Source organism: Chiroxiphia lanceolata, chromosome 1, assembly GCF_009829145.1.
Source record: "Chiroxiphia lanceolata isolate bChiLan1 chromosome 1, bChiLan1.pri, whole genome shotgun sequence".
Taxonomy (NCBI): domain Eukaryota; kingdom Metazoa; phylum Chordata; class Aves; order Passeriformes; family Pipridae; genus Chiroxiphia; species Chiroxiphia lanceolata.
The window spans coordinates 97733530-97752202 of NC_045637.1; the positions used below are offsets into that span (position 1 = coordinate 97733530).

General features: G+C 38.6%; 1 protein-coding gene across 2 annotated transcripts in view; it reads left to right on the forward strand.

Moving 5' to 3' along the window:
* The window catches only part of RAMP3 (receptor activity modifying protein 3), a 42728-nt gene extending 25676 nt beyond the window's left edge, over positions 1-17052 (forward strand). For both annotated transcript variants that reach the window (XM_032712772.1, XM_032712781.1), the window contains one exon: positions 15662-17052. In XM_032712772.1, coding sequence (XP_032568663.1) covers positions 15662-15917 — 256 coding nt within the window. In that variant the 3' untranslated portion in view covers positions 15918-17052. The remainder of the gene's footprint in view (positions 1-15661) is intronic.
* Positions 17053-18673: the final 1621 nt, after the last annotated feature.

Here is an 18673-nt window from a genome sequence, read left to right on the forward strand (position 1 = left end):
TAGTTTGTATAGTGTTATGTACTTACTCCCTATTTTTTCATCTAGTCCTGCTGTGTATTCAGCACTTTTCTTCTGCCAAAATATTTAGATATTGCATTAATCCTCCTAGCTACCTAATAATTCTAGGAGAACATGGTTTACAAGCTGTAAATGATTTAAAGTCCTTCTCAGAGTGACTTGCAAGTGTGCCATACATTATTTCTGGATCTATCATCTTGCATTCACTAGTGTTAAAATGCATATTGCTTACATAAATCTGTATTTTTAAGTCATCCAAATCAGTCTTTGTAACTGCACCTACATTTTCTACTCCTTCACCATTTAACATGTTATTTGCATACTTAAACAAAAAGTATGTGTTTGCCTTACTAGGTTGATTAAGATATTGGGCCAAAACTTTTGCAGCTGCACTCTGTTAATGACAATTACTTTTTTATAGTTAGTTTTCAGGTTCCATATATTTTTAATTCAAAAGCTACCTTTGATTTTTAATGTTTTGGGGGATTTTCCCCATGTTTTAAACAAAGTTTGGTAAAACCTTCAGTGATAAAAAGTGATTATAAGGAAGTATGTGGTATCTACTCACAAAATTTCCAAAAGATTAATTTGAAAAATCTGTAAGACTGTGTTTTAGCCTCCGTATATGTATTTCTAGTTGATTGACTGCTCTGAGGGCAAACACTACATAGGTAAGAAATACAGATCTTTATGGTATGTCAATGCAAAAAGCTTTAGTAATAATGTATAACAAAAAAGAGACATACACTTTCATTAGGAAGTTTTACTTAGTTAATCTAACAAGACTTGATAATTTATATTTTAATCTTCACTATTGGGTATTATTTTGTTACATTCCCTAGAGACAGTTATACTAGTTTTTTTTCACACAGTTGTCCAGTAATTCCGTACAAAGATGTCACTTAAAGAAAGCGTGTCCAACTACACTGTAGCACATGCCAGTCAGCATTCTTGATATTATTGCATGTATATATGTATGTATATATATGTATATATGTAGAATTAAAGTATTTTCAGTGGTAGCAATAGGGCTAAAGGCATTGCTCTCTGATAGTCACATACTTTTTTTGGTTGACATACTGCCGAACACCTCTTCTGTTTAAAAGCATGTGGACCTTATTATCACTGATTTAGGCTTCCAGCTTTTCTGCAATAAAAATTATTAGGCTGTAAGAATACAGAGGAATAATTAAAGGGTCACTACTGGAATAGCAAAGATGACAATAACAGATATTTGGTCATAGACTTCCTCCTTTCTTCAATTGAAATGTTAAGAGTTGATGGTTGATTTACCTATCTGTCAGAAGGAACCTGTTTTGGCCAGATGCACATTGTGCATCTGGGGCCCTGGGCAGCAGACACCAATAGTGAACATGAACCTATTGCCATGCCTCAGGAAAGCGTATCAAAAGGAAATCAAAATGAGGGCAGGATGCTGCATCATTCATTACAGAGAAAGAAATAGTAAGAAAGAAATCTTTCTGTCTCTGTTTAGAGTTGATTAGTCTCTCTCTGATGTTATTATGGATAGTGATGGCAAAGGAGGCCAGAAAGTGATCTTCCTTTCACTTTCCTTTCAGAGAAATGGATGCTTACATATTTTATACTTGTCTCTTGTTGCACACTTAACTCAGTTATAACGCTATGCATCTTGTCACTCCAACAGTCCTCTCTTAAACTGAGTCTCCACATAGGAATGCAACCTTGGAGTTGTCTAAGTGTATTGCCAAACTAATTTCTCACAGATCCAAAGCAAACTGTGGAGTAACAGTTGTTAACTTAATATCCATATGATAGTGCTTTTATGTAATTTTCAGTCTTTCTAGTCCTCTAAACACTTCCTGAGGGGACACATCAGCCTCAGTAGCTGTTTGCTATTGAACTGAAATGTGGGGTTTGATTGTTCTTGTTGATCTACATAAGTGTTGTCTATTAGACTGGAGGCATTATGTTATTTCAAGCCAACACTGTTGTTGCAGCAGTCAGCTCAAGTGTGTAAGGTTGCATATCTGCTAACCCTGAGTGCTCACAGTCAGTCATTCTGTGTTTTCCGGCAAAGGAGTAGCTGTGGGTTTACAGTCCAAGGGTCAAATAGCAATTTGTGTTTTGGAAGAGAGTTCTAATAAAGTAGTGCACGTAACACATGTTAGATCTGGCTTTTCTGTTTCAGAAAGAGAATTGGTTGTAACAAACTTTTTCCTACTATTCCTACATTTCTTTTTACTTCATCAAGCCTGTTTTCCCAGATCTAAGAGTCCCTATTTTGTTGTGAGACAGTGGCTGTGTGGCACAGCTTTATGGCACATGTAAGATATTAAAATTTGTATTTTTCCAAAGTTTTAAATTTCAGTTCTTAGCAGAATAGGGAAGGGCAAAATTTTTCTTTAATTATATATCTGAAGCAGATTCATTGAAAGTATCTGTGTGCCTGATAGAATTCCCTGCTTTGCTGTGATCATGGTCCAAGGTCTGTGCTAACACTGAACAATTTTTTTTTTTCTATACAGCTCAGCGTAGTTTCCCCATGAAGCTTTACATGAAAAATGAATTTTATAGAGACATTAGTTTTCAATCCCGTTGAAGATGACAAAGGAGTCCACCCATGTTCTGTACAGATGTCAAAGATTTGAAAAAGGAATTAAGGAAAAAAAAATCTGTATGACTAAAGCCAAATTTCATGTAATGCTCTGGAAAAGTAATCCTAAAGCTGTTGCTCAATTTTAAAGTCAGTGGGAGTTTTGCCTGTTACAATTTGGCCCAATGAAACTAATCATAAAAGTGCCTATTTCTCAAAGAAACTTAGTAAAATGTTACATAAAAGAAAGCCAGATGACATTAAGATCGATGGGAAAGCAAACTCTGGAAGAATCATATGCAGTCTAAGATGAAATTATATGCCCCCACTTCTTAAAGCTTGGAGCTAATAACCTCTGCTGGCTGAGTGTGTATGTAAGAACCCTCCAAACTGTCATTTTCTTGGGCAGTTAAGTTTTTTCATCTTCCTCTTTGACTGCTGCAGGAAGCCTGATCTAGATGCTGATTGCATCCAGCTGCTAATATCAAAACTTCCACAGAAGAAGAATGTACTGGGAAAACCACAGAATCACAGGATGATTTGGGTTGGAAGGGACCTTAAAGATCGTTTGTTTCCAGGTTGTAGGCAGGGACACCTTCCACTAGACCAGGTTGCTCAAAGCCTTATCCCACCTGGTCTTGAACACTTCCAGGTATGGGGCATTGTAGTGGTTTGGACTTCGTTTTCCCCCAGAGGATAAGAAAAGTGGTAGACCCCAAGGGGTGGAAACCCCTGGAAGTTTTGAATTTCTGTCCAATGAGCGCTCCTGCAAAAAATGTAAACATATCACAACCAGACCGGAAGAGAAGAGTTGTAGTTTGGGTTAGAAGAAGAAGTAGCCATGTTGTGAGCCATGTGAGGAAGGGGCTCTGAGCCCCACAGGGGGGCTTTGGCCCCCAGCCCCAGCGGGGGGCCTCTGGGGACCTGGAACAGCATAATGCTGGGCTAGGTGCCTGTAGTTATGCCGGGAGATGTTTTCTCCATTATGGGCAGTGGCCGTGGGCAGTGGTCAGAGAAAGCAGCCGCTGGCGCTGACCAGAGAAACGGTGGCAGAGAGCCAGAAGAGATAAGATGGAGCAACAGAGACATGCAGCACCAGAGAAAGAACTCCTGGAAGGAGAGCCGAGGAAGAGAAAGTCAGCAGCAGAGTTCTACAGAGTTCTGGGGGTAAGAACTGATACCAGACCCCCCAAAACTCCTTTGAGACCTCCTGGAAGGAGGAAGTTGATAGACTCTTACTTGAAAGAGCCTTGAAGTGCAACATGCACTGCAGAGAGGAGCTGAGAAGCTCGGACGTCCTGAGAGCTCAGCCAGGACGGAGTGGGGGAGGTTGGCCTTGAGGGCCCTCCCTTGCTGCAAGCTACAAAGAAGCTCGCAGCCTGAGACAGGGCACAGAGGTCCTGCAAGGAGCTTGAATCTCCTGAAGATACCAGACTGTCACGAAGACCCCCTGTGCTTCGTGATATGACGTGGTGATACGACCTTGTCTGGGGTGACGAAGCCCACGGAAGACCACTCGTTTGGAGAGACGAGTGGCCGAGGGGGATACCCCCCTCGTGTGTGCTGGCAGAGATCCAGCTATCAGCTGCTACAAGAAACAGAAGAGACAGAGAGAGCCTGCTGCCTTAGAAGATGCTGCTGCTTAGTGACTGCTACTCTGAAGAAGCTGCTGCCCTAAGAGACTGGAAGGGATCTGTCCTTCTTTCCCTCCTGGACTTTTATTTGAAGGGGAGAAGAGATCTGATCCATTGTAAATACTTATGTCATGGTAGAGATAGTTGTAGTCGTGTGTATAATGTATTGTAGTATTTATTTGTATAGTCATTGTAATATATTCCCTTTCCCCATTCTGAGTCTGGTTGTGTTTTGTCTGGAAAAAAACCCATCTCACATTGAGTTGAGATGTGGGAGGGGGGATGGAGCTAGGGAATTGGAATTTGGGCTATCTCAAACCATGACAGGCATCTACAGCTTCTCTGGGCAACCTATTCCAGATAGAAAAGAATTTATTCCTTATATCTGATCTAAACCTACCCTCTTTCAGTTTCAAGCCGTACTCTGTTGTCCTTTCACTAGATGCCCTTGTAAATGATCCTTCTCCAGCCCTCTTGTAGGGGCCCTTTAGGTACTGGAAGGCTGCTATAAGGTCTTCCCAAAGCCTTCTCCTCTCTAGGCTGAACAACTCGCCACTGGTCTCCACTTGGGCATTGAACCACTGACTGCACCTCTTTGAGTGTGACCATCCAGCCAATTCTTTATCCACCGAGTGGTCCATCTGTCAAAACAATGTCTCTCCAGTTTAGAGATAAGGCTGTTGTGTGGGTCAGTGTCAAATGCTTTGCACAAGTGCAGGTACATGATGTCAGTTCTTCTCTTGTCCACCAATGCTGTAACCTCTTTGTAGAGAAGGCCACCAAATTTTCCAGCTACAGTTTGCCCTTAGTGAAGCCATGTTGGCTATCACCAATCACCTTCTTTTTTCCATGTGACTTAGCATAGTTTCCAGGAGGATTAGTTCCATGTTCTTGCTGGACACCAGGGTGAGACTGACTGGCCTGTAGTTCCTTGGGTCTTTGTTATTTCCTTTCTTAAAAATGGGGGCTATATTTCTTCTTTCTCAGACAGTGGGAACTTCACTAAACTGCTGTGGCTTCTCCAATGTGACATATAGTGGCCAGGCCGCTTCCTCTGTCAGTTCTTTCACGACCTGTGGATGCATCTCATCAGGTCCCGTGGACCTTCAGGTGCCTTAAATGGTTTTGAACCTGATCTTCTCCTACTATGGGTACTTCTTTGTTCTCCAAGTCCCTTTGCCTTCTTTGAGTTGAACAGTGTGACTGGAGAATTTGCCAGTGAAGGCCAAGTAAAAAAAAATAATTGAGTACCTCAGCCTTCTCATTTCCCAGGTAATCACCTCTTTTGTTTCCTTCCAGATAGGGTCCACATATTCCCTAGTATTAAATCTCAGTAAAGATCACTAGTAAAAAATTCCAAACAAACTACTGGGCCTGTTTTGCAGCTAAGGTGAGGCACTGATTTATGTGAGCTAATATGTTCCCACAGTAATGGTCTCATAATTAGAAAGCAGACACCTTTGATTCATTCTTTTCAGCGTTATCAGAAAAGTATCAATTTTGGATTTTTGTGTGTGATTTTCTCCCATGAAAGACAACCTGGGTCTGCCTGAAACTGGACCTTTGAGTGACCACCGCATGTGATCTCAGATCCAGAAGAATACTGATTAAAGGACGTCCCACTCTTCCTCAGTTGTGTCATGTAGGAGGGGCATGTCTGTATTTGTGTCAGGGTTTGTATCCCTGTAGACAGACTAGTACATTGGTTATGCTTTACCTTGGGCCAAGTCAGGATAAAAATGCTGCAAATCACAAATATGCTTGCATGACAGAAGGTCATTGTATTGTTGCCTGATCTGCTGCTTATTTTCTGCAATGTTTTTGCCTAAAGTTCTATATGTGTCCGAAGAGTAATTCCTTTTTTTTTTTCCCCTGAAGATTTGCTGAGAAGGGGAACCAAAATTCCTTATTTAGCTTGCTGTAAGCCCTTGCAGTTTTGTCAGTTCAGATTTTGTAGAAGAAAGTATTCTTTGTCAGCTTAGTGTCTCTGTGAAGGAAGGTTGAACAAACCTGCACTTGGTGTGGCCTTATGTCAGTGTAGCTTATTTACCATTAAGTGTTGTGGGATTTAGAAAAAGGACCGGCGTGGTAGATTCTAGCATTTGGTCTGCTTTGGTAGGATTGTCTTTCTTTGAGCTTCTTATAGATACAGTTGTTGCAATTTTTTAAGCTCTCAGCAAAATGCAGATAATACTGATATTTAGTCCTTTCTAACTACCTTTCTTTCACCTTTCTACATATAAAAACATACAGTAATTTTGTATTAAAAAGCCTTCTAAAATTTCCTGGTGGTAATGGCAGTAGTAGCAAAATCAGGCTGGTTACCCCTGAGAACCTATTATTTTCCTTCTGTGACTCACGCTTTTCTTTTCAAAAGCAAAGTAAAACATCTTATAAATCAGTTAGGTGTGAACAAGTAAAACAATGGAAAAGAATGCCGTATTTGAGCGGTTGTGTTGCCATCATTCTGGTAGCTGACAATAGCAATTTTTCATTGCAGAAATGGTAATGTGTGGCATCTATTATTTGAAAAATTGGGAATGAAAGAACACTAAAGTTCATAAAGTCTCACCAAATTGCCTGGTACAGAGCTATGCTGAGAATGGGTACATTCATGTGCTGTTTGGGATCAGCTGTTCTAGACACAAGTTGCTGTGAAGTTAATGCAAAGTCACAGCTTGCCCTTGAATGGGGCTATAGTAGAATATCTTTAAGAGGAACTGTATTTCAGGTCAATCTCCATTACTTTCATATGAATATATGAGCTTTGGTTTACATTATGTAGATAAGAATATGTCCTGATGCATATGAATAAAGTGGTTACTTTGAATTCAGACACCAGGGTTCAACACAAGGCAAGAATACTTCATTCCCCTATAACTGCTTTCCTCTTGATAGATGAAGAGGCTGAAATATGGTTTCTTAGTGCAGTTACAATCTTTGCCTTTACTACTAGGAGAGGCAAATTTTATACAATCCATGGCTGTGAAAATAAAATGTATATTTGATAACTCCAGGTGAGGCACTGAATAGGCTTATGGCTTTGGATACTCATTTCTAATATTTTTTCTCTCTGTAGTGCAGTTATAGCAATGCATTCCTAAGTCTGTGTCTGCTGTGGCCAGGTTACGTCATGCAGAAGAGTGGTGAGAAAACATTCCTAAATGTTGAATTTTTAATGAATCATTCTGACTTCTGAATTGTAATGCTGTATTAAGAACACTGCCATTTATGAATTCTGTGCCGACCTGCAGACCACTTTGCTTACAAATGCAAAGTGATCACTTTGTTCTGCAGCATATTGTAGACATAGCTATGCTACAAACTAGCAAAGCCTTATCAACTTTTTAGCTGATGAGATTTCTTGGGTTTTCATTTTAGACACCAAAAAATCTTGCTTTTTGCAAATTAAACCTTGCTTTGAAGAACTCTCTTGAAACCAGTATATGGGTTTAATGTAGAGGATAAGGAGAAAACTGGCAATCTTTGGGTAGGCTGCTGAATTAAATGCACAAACTACCAAGAGCTCAGATTTGGTGAACTAAAGCTATGTATTTGTTATTTATACCACAATATATGTTGTAATCACAGTCTACAAAAGCCACAGTTCAGGAATACCAGCGCTGAGGAATGAGGAGAAGAGAAAATGATTGGCGTTTGTTCTTCATCAAAGATAATTGTTTCTTTCTTGTTAAACAACAGGAGATATTGGGTCTTCCATTGAAAAAACAGTGATGACCATATCATTCCAGAATAGTGTGCTTTTTCAGCCCATTCTCCATCTCTTCAAGGTTTTTAAGAACTCAAACCTTTTTGTTCTTAAGTTTACAAAGTATTTTGCAAATCTTTATGCAGTTTTGTCAGTGTGAAAAAAGAGGAGGATCTTCTGAGCCTGTTGCTATGTAGGAAAAAAACTACCTTTTCATTACCAATAGCTGAAAACTTTTTAGTTTTTAATATCAGATTTCAGTTGTTCAAGTGCTTTTTTCAGCAAGTTTTAACATGTTATATTTATTTCTCATGAGTCTTTGTTTTCAAAAAGAGAGTGAAATCTGGCATTTGCCAAGAGATCACTGATGTAAACATCAATATTTTCTTCTTGAAGTTCTAAAAGAGTTTTCAACATTGGTGAAGTTAAGGCCCCCAAAAGACACCAGTAACAATATTTATGCAAGGGTGCTGTAAACCAAATTGATGCGTACTGCAGTAGATCCTCAGACTAATGGCTGGTAGCTTACACTCACAGGGTGGCATCAGTATGTCAGTGCTTACATTACCGAGTCAATTAACAAATAGTTAGAGATATGAGAATATAATAATCCTAATGAGTAAAGTCTCTTGCAAAAAATAATGTAAGCAATTTAGAGGTGATGTTAGAAAGCACTGTCAGCTGATATGGCCTTTCAACACCTTTCCTGACCTTTTTGAAATTTACTATGATAAGATCAGTAATAGAAAACAGTCTTCATGGAGCTTATTATTAAAGGCTTTATTTCAAAATAAGCAATGCATAAGATTTCTGTCTAAAGTTGCTTAGTGGTAAAATAATATGGCATAACTTGATAGGCTGGTATGAATTATGCAATGCATATATAATGGACAGTATATTTTTAGATGCAATGAAAATGGAAAGATAAATGTGTTATGAAAATGAAAACTTAATACAAACTTTTCTGGTTCTTCTGTTGTGGTTTGCAAAACAGTTTCTACATTCTTGTTTTCTAAATGGATCAACCATGAACATAAAATAACAGATTACTTCAGCAGAGAGAAAAAATAGATTTTCTTGCTCCAGACTACCTGTGGTATTAGTCACGTGATTAACTGTTGGACCTAATAAGAAGTTGAATAAACTCAGCAGATTCAGGAGCTGAGAACAAACTACCTCTCCCAGGTGACAGTCTCAAGGTGCTGGGCCCCTCTACTCCTGATCTGCAGACAGTCTTACTGAACATCATCCAAAATCTCCTGACATAATATTTTTTGCACCTGCTTAGGAGGCTGCTGACTTGCCCTTAAGCAACTCCAGGGACTATTGCAATGCTCAAATATTTCATAAACTGTTGTGGATAAGGAGTAGGGCCCTTTGGGTCCACCATTGGCTTCTGTTATGTGTCTGACATGTTGTAGCAGTCTCAGGAAGCCACAAAGCACAAGACGAAGTTAGTAAGGAGAGGGCATATGTCTTTAGCATCACAAGTAAGAGGGGAAGACATAAGAAAGGAAAAAATCCAATGGTGTACGTGCTGTTCTGTCAAGGTCATATTAAAACATAATCATGTACTTCAATAGTAGTTAAGCAGAACTTTTCTATATTAGGCTCTTCCTCTGTGCTATACCATAAATTAATTTTTAATGTTGTTACTTTTCCTCTGATTCGATGGTTAATTTTTCATCAGTTTCGGTCTTGTTTGTGAACTGTCCATGCATAGATTGCAATTTTAAAGAATATGTTTACTAGGCAAAACTACAAAAATAATTTATTCTTTAACTGAAGCTTAAGATCTGTAACAAATGGCCTGATTTTTGTTTCCAATTATTTGTGCTCCACTTGGAAAAGAACACTCTGCTCCTAGAGCAAGTGGCTTTTGTAATTGCAGGAATTTTATTAGTGTATATAAAACCCATTTTCCATAAGTAATCAGGAAAAAATGAACATTCTTTACATGATCATAAAAATTATGTATTCATAACCAGGGATATGGAAATTATGATGAAAAGTTCAACTTTAGAAGTAAATTAATTGTTTGGGTTTGTGTTTTTTTTTTTCCTTTTCAATCTGTGGAGATCCTGCAGTGGGTTTTTCTAAATTGAGCCTTGATTTCTATTTCACAGCTGGATATCACCAGATAATTCTCTCCTCTCTTTCCACTTTAAGTACTGTGGTGTTATAAAAGGCTTGTGCTACTTTGGACTAAGTGAAATCTAATAACAGCTTCCACTCAGTAGGTGACACTTGCATATCCTTCAATATCCTCTTAGAAATAGAAAAAAGCAGTTATTTGTAGATGTAAGCTGCAATGAGGGAGAAGGGATCTTCTGTTATTTCTTTTCCTGTGAGTTTTTGTCTGTTGGTCAGAAAAATTACTGTCTTCACAGGTGTTTGTTTTGAATGGCTCTCTGGAGGCACAGCTGTGTAGCACTGATCTGGATTAGAGCCACATTTTCCCTGTTTGCCTGTCAGCTTGGTTCATCTAGATGGAAAGGAAAGCTGCATTTTAGGGTTTTCAGTTAGATTTATTGAATGATTTTTCATTTTCCAGACAGTTTTTGAAGCTAAGGGTGGAGATCTGTAATTATTTCAAAGGGCACCAGAATGTAGTTATTATTTTCAACCCAAGCGAGTAAGTTTGTCACGATGTCCATTATTTAGTGACATAAGAGTAAACTATACTTCATAATGTCATTAAACTATTTTTTTGCCTTTCCCCCATACACACATTAATTTTTGTCCTTATGTTTTGTAGTGCATTATTTTCTTCAGGCTGAACTCTATATTGGAGCTGCACAAAAGTAGATCTTATCTGATTAGAGAGGTAAAAATGTGTCTGTGAGAATACTCATCTTGACACAAGATATGTGATTAAAGCAATGGTGAGATACAGCCACAAATCTGTTTGGAGAGATGTTGAATGAGAAAAACTCATAAATATTCCACTATATTTTTAGGCTCATAGCTGATTATAAAACTAAAGCTTTCCTTTTATAATGATGATGAAACCTCAGAAGATAATTATCTTATGGTTTGGATCCTTATTTGAACTTCATCCACACTGTTACACCCTGAAATTCTATGTGATCTTGATGTATCTCATACAAGAGTAGGCTTCTTATTTTTCTGAGGTTGTTTGGTACTTCCTGCCTCCACAAATGCTTTAAGAAACGCCTTCCTCATCATATGATACTTGTTTTTATTATTGCAGCATTTCTTATTCCAGACTGGGCAGAGGTTATGAGGATGATAATTCAATTTAATATATGACTATGTATAAAGAAATTTTTGGTTGAACCATTTGGGGGAAAACAAATAGTTTTGAAACATCTTTAACATCTTTATTAAAATACACCACATGACTTGTAGTGTACTGGAAGAGTGCCTCTAGATTTCTGTCCAGGATGTAGAGTAACAGGAGTGAGTGTCCCTGGTGTATCTATTATCTGATTTGCATCAAGACTCATTTATGCTAGAGAGAGTTTTCCCTGTATTCTCTGAATACTTAGTGGACTCAAAATAACAAAAATTAGTCATAATGTATTATATATCCTGCAATACCCTTCCATATTTATATCATTAATACTGAAGTTGATTTATGTAAAGTGGAAAAGTGAAAGTGTGGTAATTGTTTTGCTTTTAAATTCTTGACCTACATCATTAAGCAATGGCAAAACATCCCTGGCTGCGTGTGTGCTGAGAGTCTCTGGGGTGGTCTGTCCATGAGTGCTGGAGAGGTGGAAAAAGTCTTCTATTGGAACTGACAGTGAGTCTACTGGCTGCAGCCAGAAAATGCCTTCAAAGGTCTGTCTTAAGTAGCATATATATGGCATTCGGCTTTTTGAGAATTGTTTGGGGATTTTTGAAAAAACAATTTTGCTTTGGAAAATGCTTATTTGTTGAAACTTAATTAAGCAATCTATTTGTTTTCTTGGTCTCATGAAAATTTGAAGGAGGGAGTTTTATTTTTTGTGTTTTTGTAAACCGATCATCTCTGCAGTTTTCCTGCACGGGTACGTTGAGGAAGAAGGAGCAAGAATTTACCACATTCCTCCCTGGCGATGTGGGAAACTACAGATGAGATTCAAGCCCCCACTTAGACTGAGAAGTGCCCTAGGTGGTAGGCTTATGTACCCTGAGACGGATAAGATATAATACATCCAGCTGTCTATTTAAATAGTTTGAGTGGGCACTCTGGGAAAGGCTGTCCAATTAAGACAGATGTGTGCACTAGCATTCCTCATAATAACTGCCTCTTACCCGGGTTCCTGGCTATAGGTAAACATATAAAAATGTGCTTTCTCATGGGTAAAATACTCACAAAATAAAACTTTCCACAGTTTTTATAGAAAAACCTAACCACAGAGTTGTTATTATCTGTTTTACTGGAAACATAAAGTACAGGAGAAAAGTGTTTGTGCTCTGAAAATGAAGTATTTTTCTAGAATATTGAAAATTTTCTTTCATGACAAATGTGTTACAGCTCTGAGATTGCTCCAAAAAGGAATTATTTTTCATGTTCTCTGAAAGTGAATATTTTCAGTAATGTGCAGAGTTGGTTCTCCAGTAAGAACTACAGTTGTCCTGAGCATATCAGGGGAAAGCACATCTTCATATGAATTTTGCTGCTCAGAATATACTTAGATTTTTTTTTTTTGGTATTGAACTACTTAGCTCAGTTGAAACACAATAATTTTTCAGCCCATTCACCACAAAGCTTGTGACCTGGTTCACAGTGTAATACCTTTTCTGAGTACTAACTAGAGTCCTTGTAGCTAGCCTGAAAGAGACAAAATGTGACTCAGCACAAAGAATAACAACCTTCCCACATCACCTTATAATCTGAGAGGCGAAGGAGCTTGAGCTCCAGTGTGCTCTCCAATTACTGGTTCTGGGAATAAGTAAAAACTGTAATTTCTTGTTCTTTCCTTTCACAAATTGTGTAGCTTAGGCATTTCTGTTGAAATATCTCCATTCAAAAGCCAGGGTGTTTTTTGTGATAGCCTTTTTTATTATACAGAATAAAAAGATTTGCAGCTTCAACCTTTACCATTCAAATAGAGAGAATTGCATAAGGCATAAAAGAATTAAGCATAGGAGAATCAAATTGGAATTAAATATCCACTAACCCCCCCCTCCTTCTTAAAAAAGCCCAGTAACTTGCAAACCAGTTTGTCAGCTACAAAACACCCATGTTGGAGTAATGAGGATGCAGTTGCTCCATTCTAAGGCAGCTCTTCCACAGTACCATGCAGAATATGTATATATATATTTTTTTAGATAAAGCTTCTGTTGCAGTGCATAAACTCTAAGTTCCTAAATTACAGAAATATTTAAATGAATTCAACTTTACTGGCAGACATGCAGTTCTCAAATAAATGACATTTTCTCATATCTACATTCTCACAATTGTGTGAACAAACAGTTACAGAGCAGGTAGCTTTTTTTTTTTGCGCCCCCTTTTTTTTTTTTGACAGATGGGGATTTAAGGGAAAATGGTAAGGAATTCAAACTATCAAGATAACGTTTTTATTCTACTTTGACTCTTGGGGATTAAGTCTTTCAAATACAATATATTCCCCAAGTTATTTTTTATCTGCCTTTTTCAACATTTAACCAGGTTTTTCTAGCTATGTTGTACTTGAAATAAAAAATCAGTAGGAAATATTTTTGTTTACACCATCTGCAATTTATGAAAAAAACTACAGAATTCTTGGAAGAATAGTGAATTTTCTGTAGGATTTTACACACGGAGGAAAAATAGTAACAAAAGAAAGATTTTATATCATTGAATCTTTCAGTTTAGAGTATTTTTGTGCTCAGATCACCAGGATTTATTGTTGTTTTTTTATTGAGGTGGCTGTAGCAGTTGTCATAAGTATACCCTTGAGATCATGTCCCAGAGCAGGGCTGGAGCACAGTTCAGCACTCCCTGGATCCTGTGCTAGACGGAACACTGACCTGTCTGGGCAACTAGATGCTCCTTCATCTCTGCTTTGTAGTCTGTTGAACCTTGTAGGGTTGCTTATAGATGTATTATTCTTCAGGTCCTCTGGGACTGTCTCTCCCACATTCGACTAGACATCTTCAGTTTCTAATTTAGTCCAAGGACATAAAGAATGGATGCTACCAGGTCACATAGAGGAATGACACTACTAAAATAGCAAACAGCTAATATTTGTATTTTATTTTTAGCTTATTTCCTGATGTTTTCCAGTGGCTACTGATGTCACAAAAGCTTCCTTTCTAGTTGTTTTTCTTAAAATATACATACATCATACATATGTGCATCTTTAAGCCAGAGGTTGGGCTCATTTGATCGTCCAGTGTATTTGCTTATGAATGAAGTGGCATGAGCTCAGACTCCCTGAGAATGACAACTGCAAGGAGCTTGCAGAAGGGCCTTTCTGCGAGGCTTTTTCTTTTTCTGTGAACACAGCCCTGAGAATTTAGATGCTTGACAGCCTATATTCTCAACCTCTGTGTTTGTAGCACAGGCAGGCAGACATTTCACCTGACATACAGGCAGTAGACAGTAGACTTCAGTCTTACCCAGACACTGAATGTCTCTCCTCCACCACTTTACAGCAAAGGATTGAGTCAACATTAATCTCCTGTAGGACTTAATGTCAGAATGAGTCATTTGTCAGGGGTTACCATATTTATATGTACTGTAAGGGAGGGTAGGGTCTTTAGATAATAGTACAGGATGCTGTCCCTTGAGATGTCATGTGGTTTCTTGCCCTCTCTATTTTTAATTTCCCTTTGAAGTGAGTTTATGGAGTCATGCAGGACTGAAAGAAATGCAACAGACAATAATTCAGCTTCCTTATTTCTTGCCCTATTCATGTGCTGACCATACAGTCTTAGTTTTCTTTGTTTCTGATCCCCTCCCCCATATCCATTCACTTCCTGAATTTCTTTTACTTATAATAACACCACAAAACCCATGTGATTACTCATTTAGGCTTATTGTTTCCTATTTTTTTCCTGATGGGTAGCCAATTCTCATAAATATGTTATTACAGGACAGGTAAATTTCAGCACATGCTGTGTTGAAATCAAGTGTTAGGTCCCAGTCTTTCATAAGCAGTACAAACACATAATTAGAAATAATTTATTTATTTTTTTCCCTACTGGGCATTTGCTGCAGTTGGGAATAAGAGAAAGTTTGTGAAAAGCTAACTTTCTGTGTGTTTATTTTCCCATTATCTTCTTACCACCTCAGGGTGAAACAGAACCAAAATTTTTACACAGAGTGAATGTTGTAGCTTGGTCCTAATGTCACATCACAACTTTCAGCACAGCATCATGTCCAAGAGCAGTTGAGGCTTGAATTATGCATATTTTGTTCAAAATGTCCTGTTCTTGGCACATTCGTGTGTATGTTTTTTAAAGAATCTGTGGATGTCTCTAGTGAGGGAGTTCTGCTTCTACCTAAGTGGCATCGGGAGGCCCTGGCTGTAGTAACAGCACACAGAAGAAAAGGTTTTGACCGTTGTCCATCGAGGATCTCAGAATTTCACGTTTTATTAGCACATGTGAGTTAGTTCTTCTGTCTCACTGTATAGTATTTGGTACCTACAGCTTCCACTGAAGGTCTTTCAGTAGAGTATCTACATGACAGACACGTTCTCAGAGATTTTGTATGGCACACTTTCTCTAAGTGTAATATACATATACATTCTATTTAAACTTCTCTTAATTTTCTTCTTCTTCCAGGTATTATGACAACTTTACCCAGTGCACAGAACGTGAAGCCAACAATGCAAGTTGCTTTTGGCCAAACCCCCTTGCAGAAGGCTTTATCACTGGGATTCATAAACAATTCTTTTCAAACTGTACTTCAGAAAAGGTTCACTGGGAAGATCCACCGGATGAAATTCTCATAACTCTGATCTTGATCCCAGTCATGCTGACATGTGCCATGATAACGCTGGTAGTATGGTGCAGCAAGAGAAGTGATATCCTGGTATAAGTTCTTCCTCTGGGCTTTCTTTTTCCCCATTTACTTCTCCCAAATACACTAAGAAAGGAGGAAAAAGAGAGACACTCGAAGATTTCATATCTGCTAAATTGGAACCTGTGAGATACTGAGTCAGAGACGATGGTCCTGTGAACAAAGAACTGCCTGCTGCTGCTGAAATTCACTGCTTCTAGCTTGGCCATGGGTGTTGCTGGTGCAGAATTCTACTTCCATTGGGCCTCATCATCATGGAATTCACAAGCAGCTCCCAGAAACAGAAAGAGTCCCCAGGCAAATAGACTCCTTATCTGCGAAAAGGGTAATTTCCTATGGGTAAAGCTGTCTGGTAAACTAATTTTTGCAAAACTGTAAGTAATTGTATGTACTCACAGTGTAATATTGACTGCGGAGGAGATGATATCTCTTGAGGTTTTGTGCAGAACACTTGAGATTTTCGTCTATGAACCCTGTGGCTTGGATAGATCATTGGCAAAGGAACTGAACGTGGATGTAACCAAGTGGTAGCTTTTCCTGAAAGCTGGTCAAAATCACCCTTATCAAGAACTAGAAGTATTGTCCTGGCAAAGAAACAATTTTTGTGTCCAGTGACCATCTACACAGGAAAATTATCATGCCACAGTATAAAATAGTTTATAAAATTCCTTTAAACATGGCTACTTGGAATTGTATGTCTTACAAACAAACTCTGGGAAGATAAACAGGTCTTGTTTTACAGAGCTGAAAAATGTGAGAGCAAATTGGTTTATTATAAATATACTAAGAAATAATGAAGAAACTTTCATATACCAGACTCTTTATTTTTCCTCTTTTATAATTATTATTCTTGATGACTTGTGTTCACTGTATACTCCCCACTCTCACTTCAATTTGTGCAAGTGATATCCTACAAATATGTATAAAGGTGTCATGTTGATTGAGGTGCCTTTCAGCGTATTGTACATAAATATTTCTATGTCCTGTGTAGAGTGTGGGAACTAAAAGTATGAACATCAAAGCTTGGAACAGACATAGGAGGAAAGAAAAAATTCAACTCAGAAATCTTTTTCTATAAAGTTATTCCTATGTAACAGTTTAAATAAAGATCATATGCTCAAAAATAAAACAACTTCTGTGTTTGTGTTGCAAACCTTTCTCTTCTGCCCCTTCTGTCCCTTCACAAAATGCGATTCACTTGAATGCTATTTTAAGTGTACAGTATCTGTTACAAGTGACTCTACATTTTTCTACACCTTATGCACACAAATCAATGCCAGAGTAGGTAAGAATTTTAAAGCATGGAAAGGAGTATTAGGCAAGCATGGCATTGGAAACTGCAACGATAATGGTCGACTTCTGCTAGAATTCTGTGCGGAGCAACAGCTCACCATCACTAATACTATCTTTCAGCAGAAAAATAGTCTGAAGACAACCTGGATGCACCCCAGATCTAAGCATTGGCACCTCACTGATTATGTCTTGGTGCGACGGAGAGATGTCTGTGATGTCCACCATACTCACGTGATGCCCAGTGCAGAATGCCAAACAGACCATTGGCTTGTGCGCTGTAAACTCAACTTCAATCTCGTATTCAAACCTAAAAGGGGCAGTATCCCAAGGAGAAGGCTCCAAGTTAACAATCTCCAATCTGCCACGGTGAGAGACAGATTCCAGGCAAACCTTCAAACTAGGCTCAAAAACCATTCCACAGATTCTACAGATTCCTCTCCTGAAACAATTTGGCACCATAATAAAAATAGCATCCTGCAGTCCTCTGAAGAATCCTTAGGGTTCTCCTTCAAGAAGAACAAGGATTGGTTTGATGAAAACAATCAAGAAATCCCGGATTTGTTGAGGAAGAAGAGAACCGCCCACCAAGCACACCTTGCACTGCCATCCTATCACGTAAGAAAAATAGCCTTTCATCTCGCATGCAGCAAGCTCCAACAGAAACTCCGTGACATCCAGAACAAGTGGTGGATCGATCTAGCTGAAAAAACTCAATTATGTGCAGATACGGGTGATCACAAAGGTTTCTATGAGGCCTTGAAAATAGCATACAGGCCTACATACCAAGTCCAAAGCCCTCTACTCAGCGCTGATGGTCAAACGCTTCTAACAGATAAAACCTCCATTCTGAATTGATGGTCTGAACACTTTCAGACTCTTTTCAGTACCAACCATGTAGTCCAAGACTCAGCAATTCAGTCCATTACACAACAACCAGTAAAGTATGAATTGGATACTGCCCCCACTTTAGGAGAAACCCTTAAGGCCATACAGCAGGTGAAAATTGGCAAGGCAGCTGGAGTTGATGGAATTCCTCCCGAAGCCTAGAAACATGGGGGCCTTGCACTCCATGCTAAATTTCATGAGTTTGTGGTGTGCTGTTGGGAACTAGGCGAACTCCCATCAGACCTTCAAGATGCAGTCATCATCACCTTGTATAAGAAGAAAGGTACTAAATCAGACTGTTCAAATTACCGTGGTATTACTCTGCTCTCCATTGCTGGCAAAATCCCGTCAAGAATACTCTTGAACAGACTAATACCTGCTATAGCAGAAGGAATTCTACCTGAAAGTCAGTGTGGTTTCAGAGCCAACAGGAGAACCACAGACAGTGGTTCTCAGACAACTGCGAGAGAAGTGTAGGGAACAGAACAAAGGTCTCTGTGTAACCTTTGTTGACCTCACCAAGGCTTTTGATACTATGAGCAGAAAAGATCTATGGCAGATTTTGGAATGCTTAGGTTGTCCCCCCAAGTTCCTTA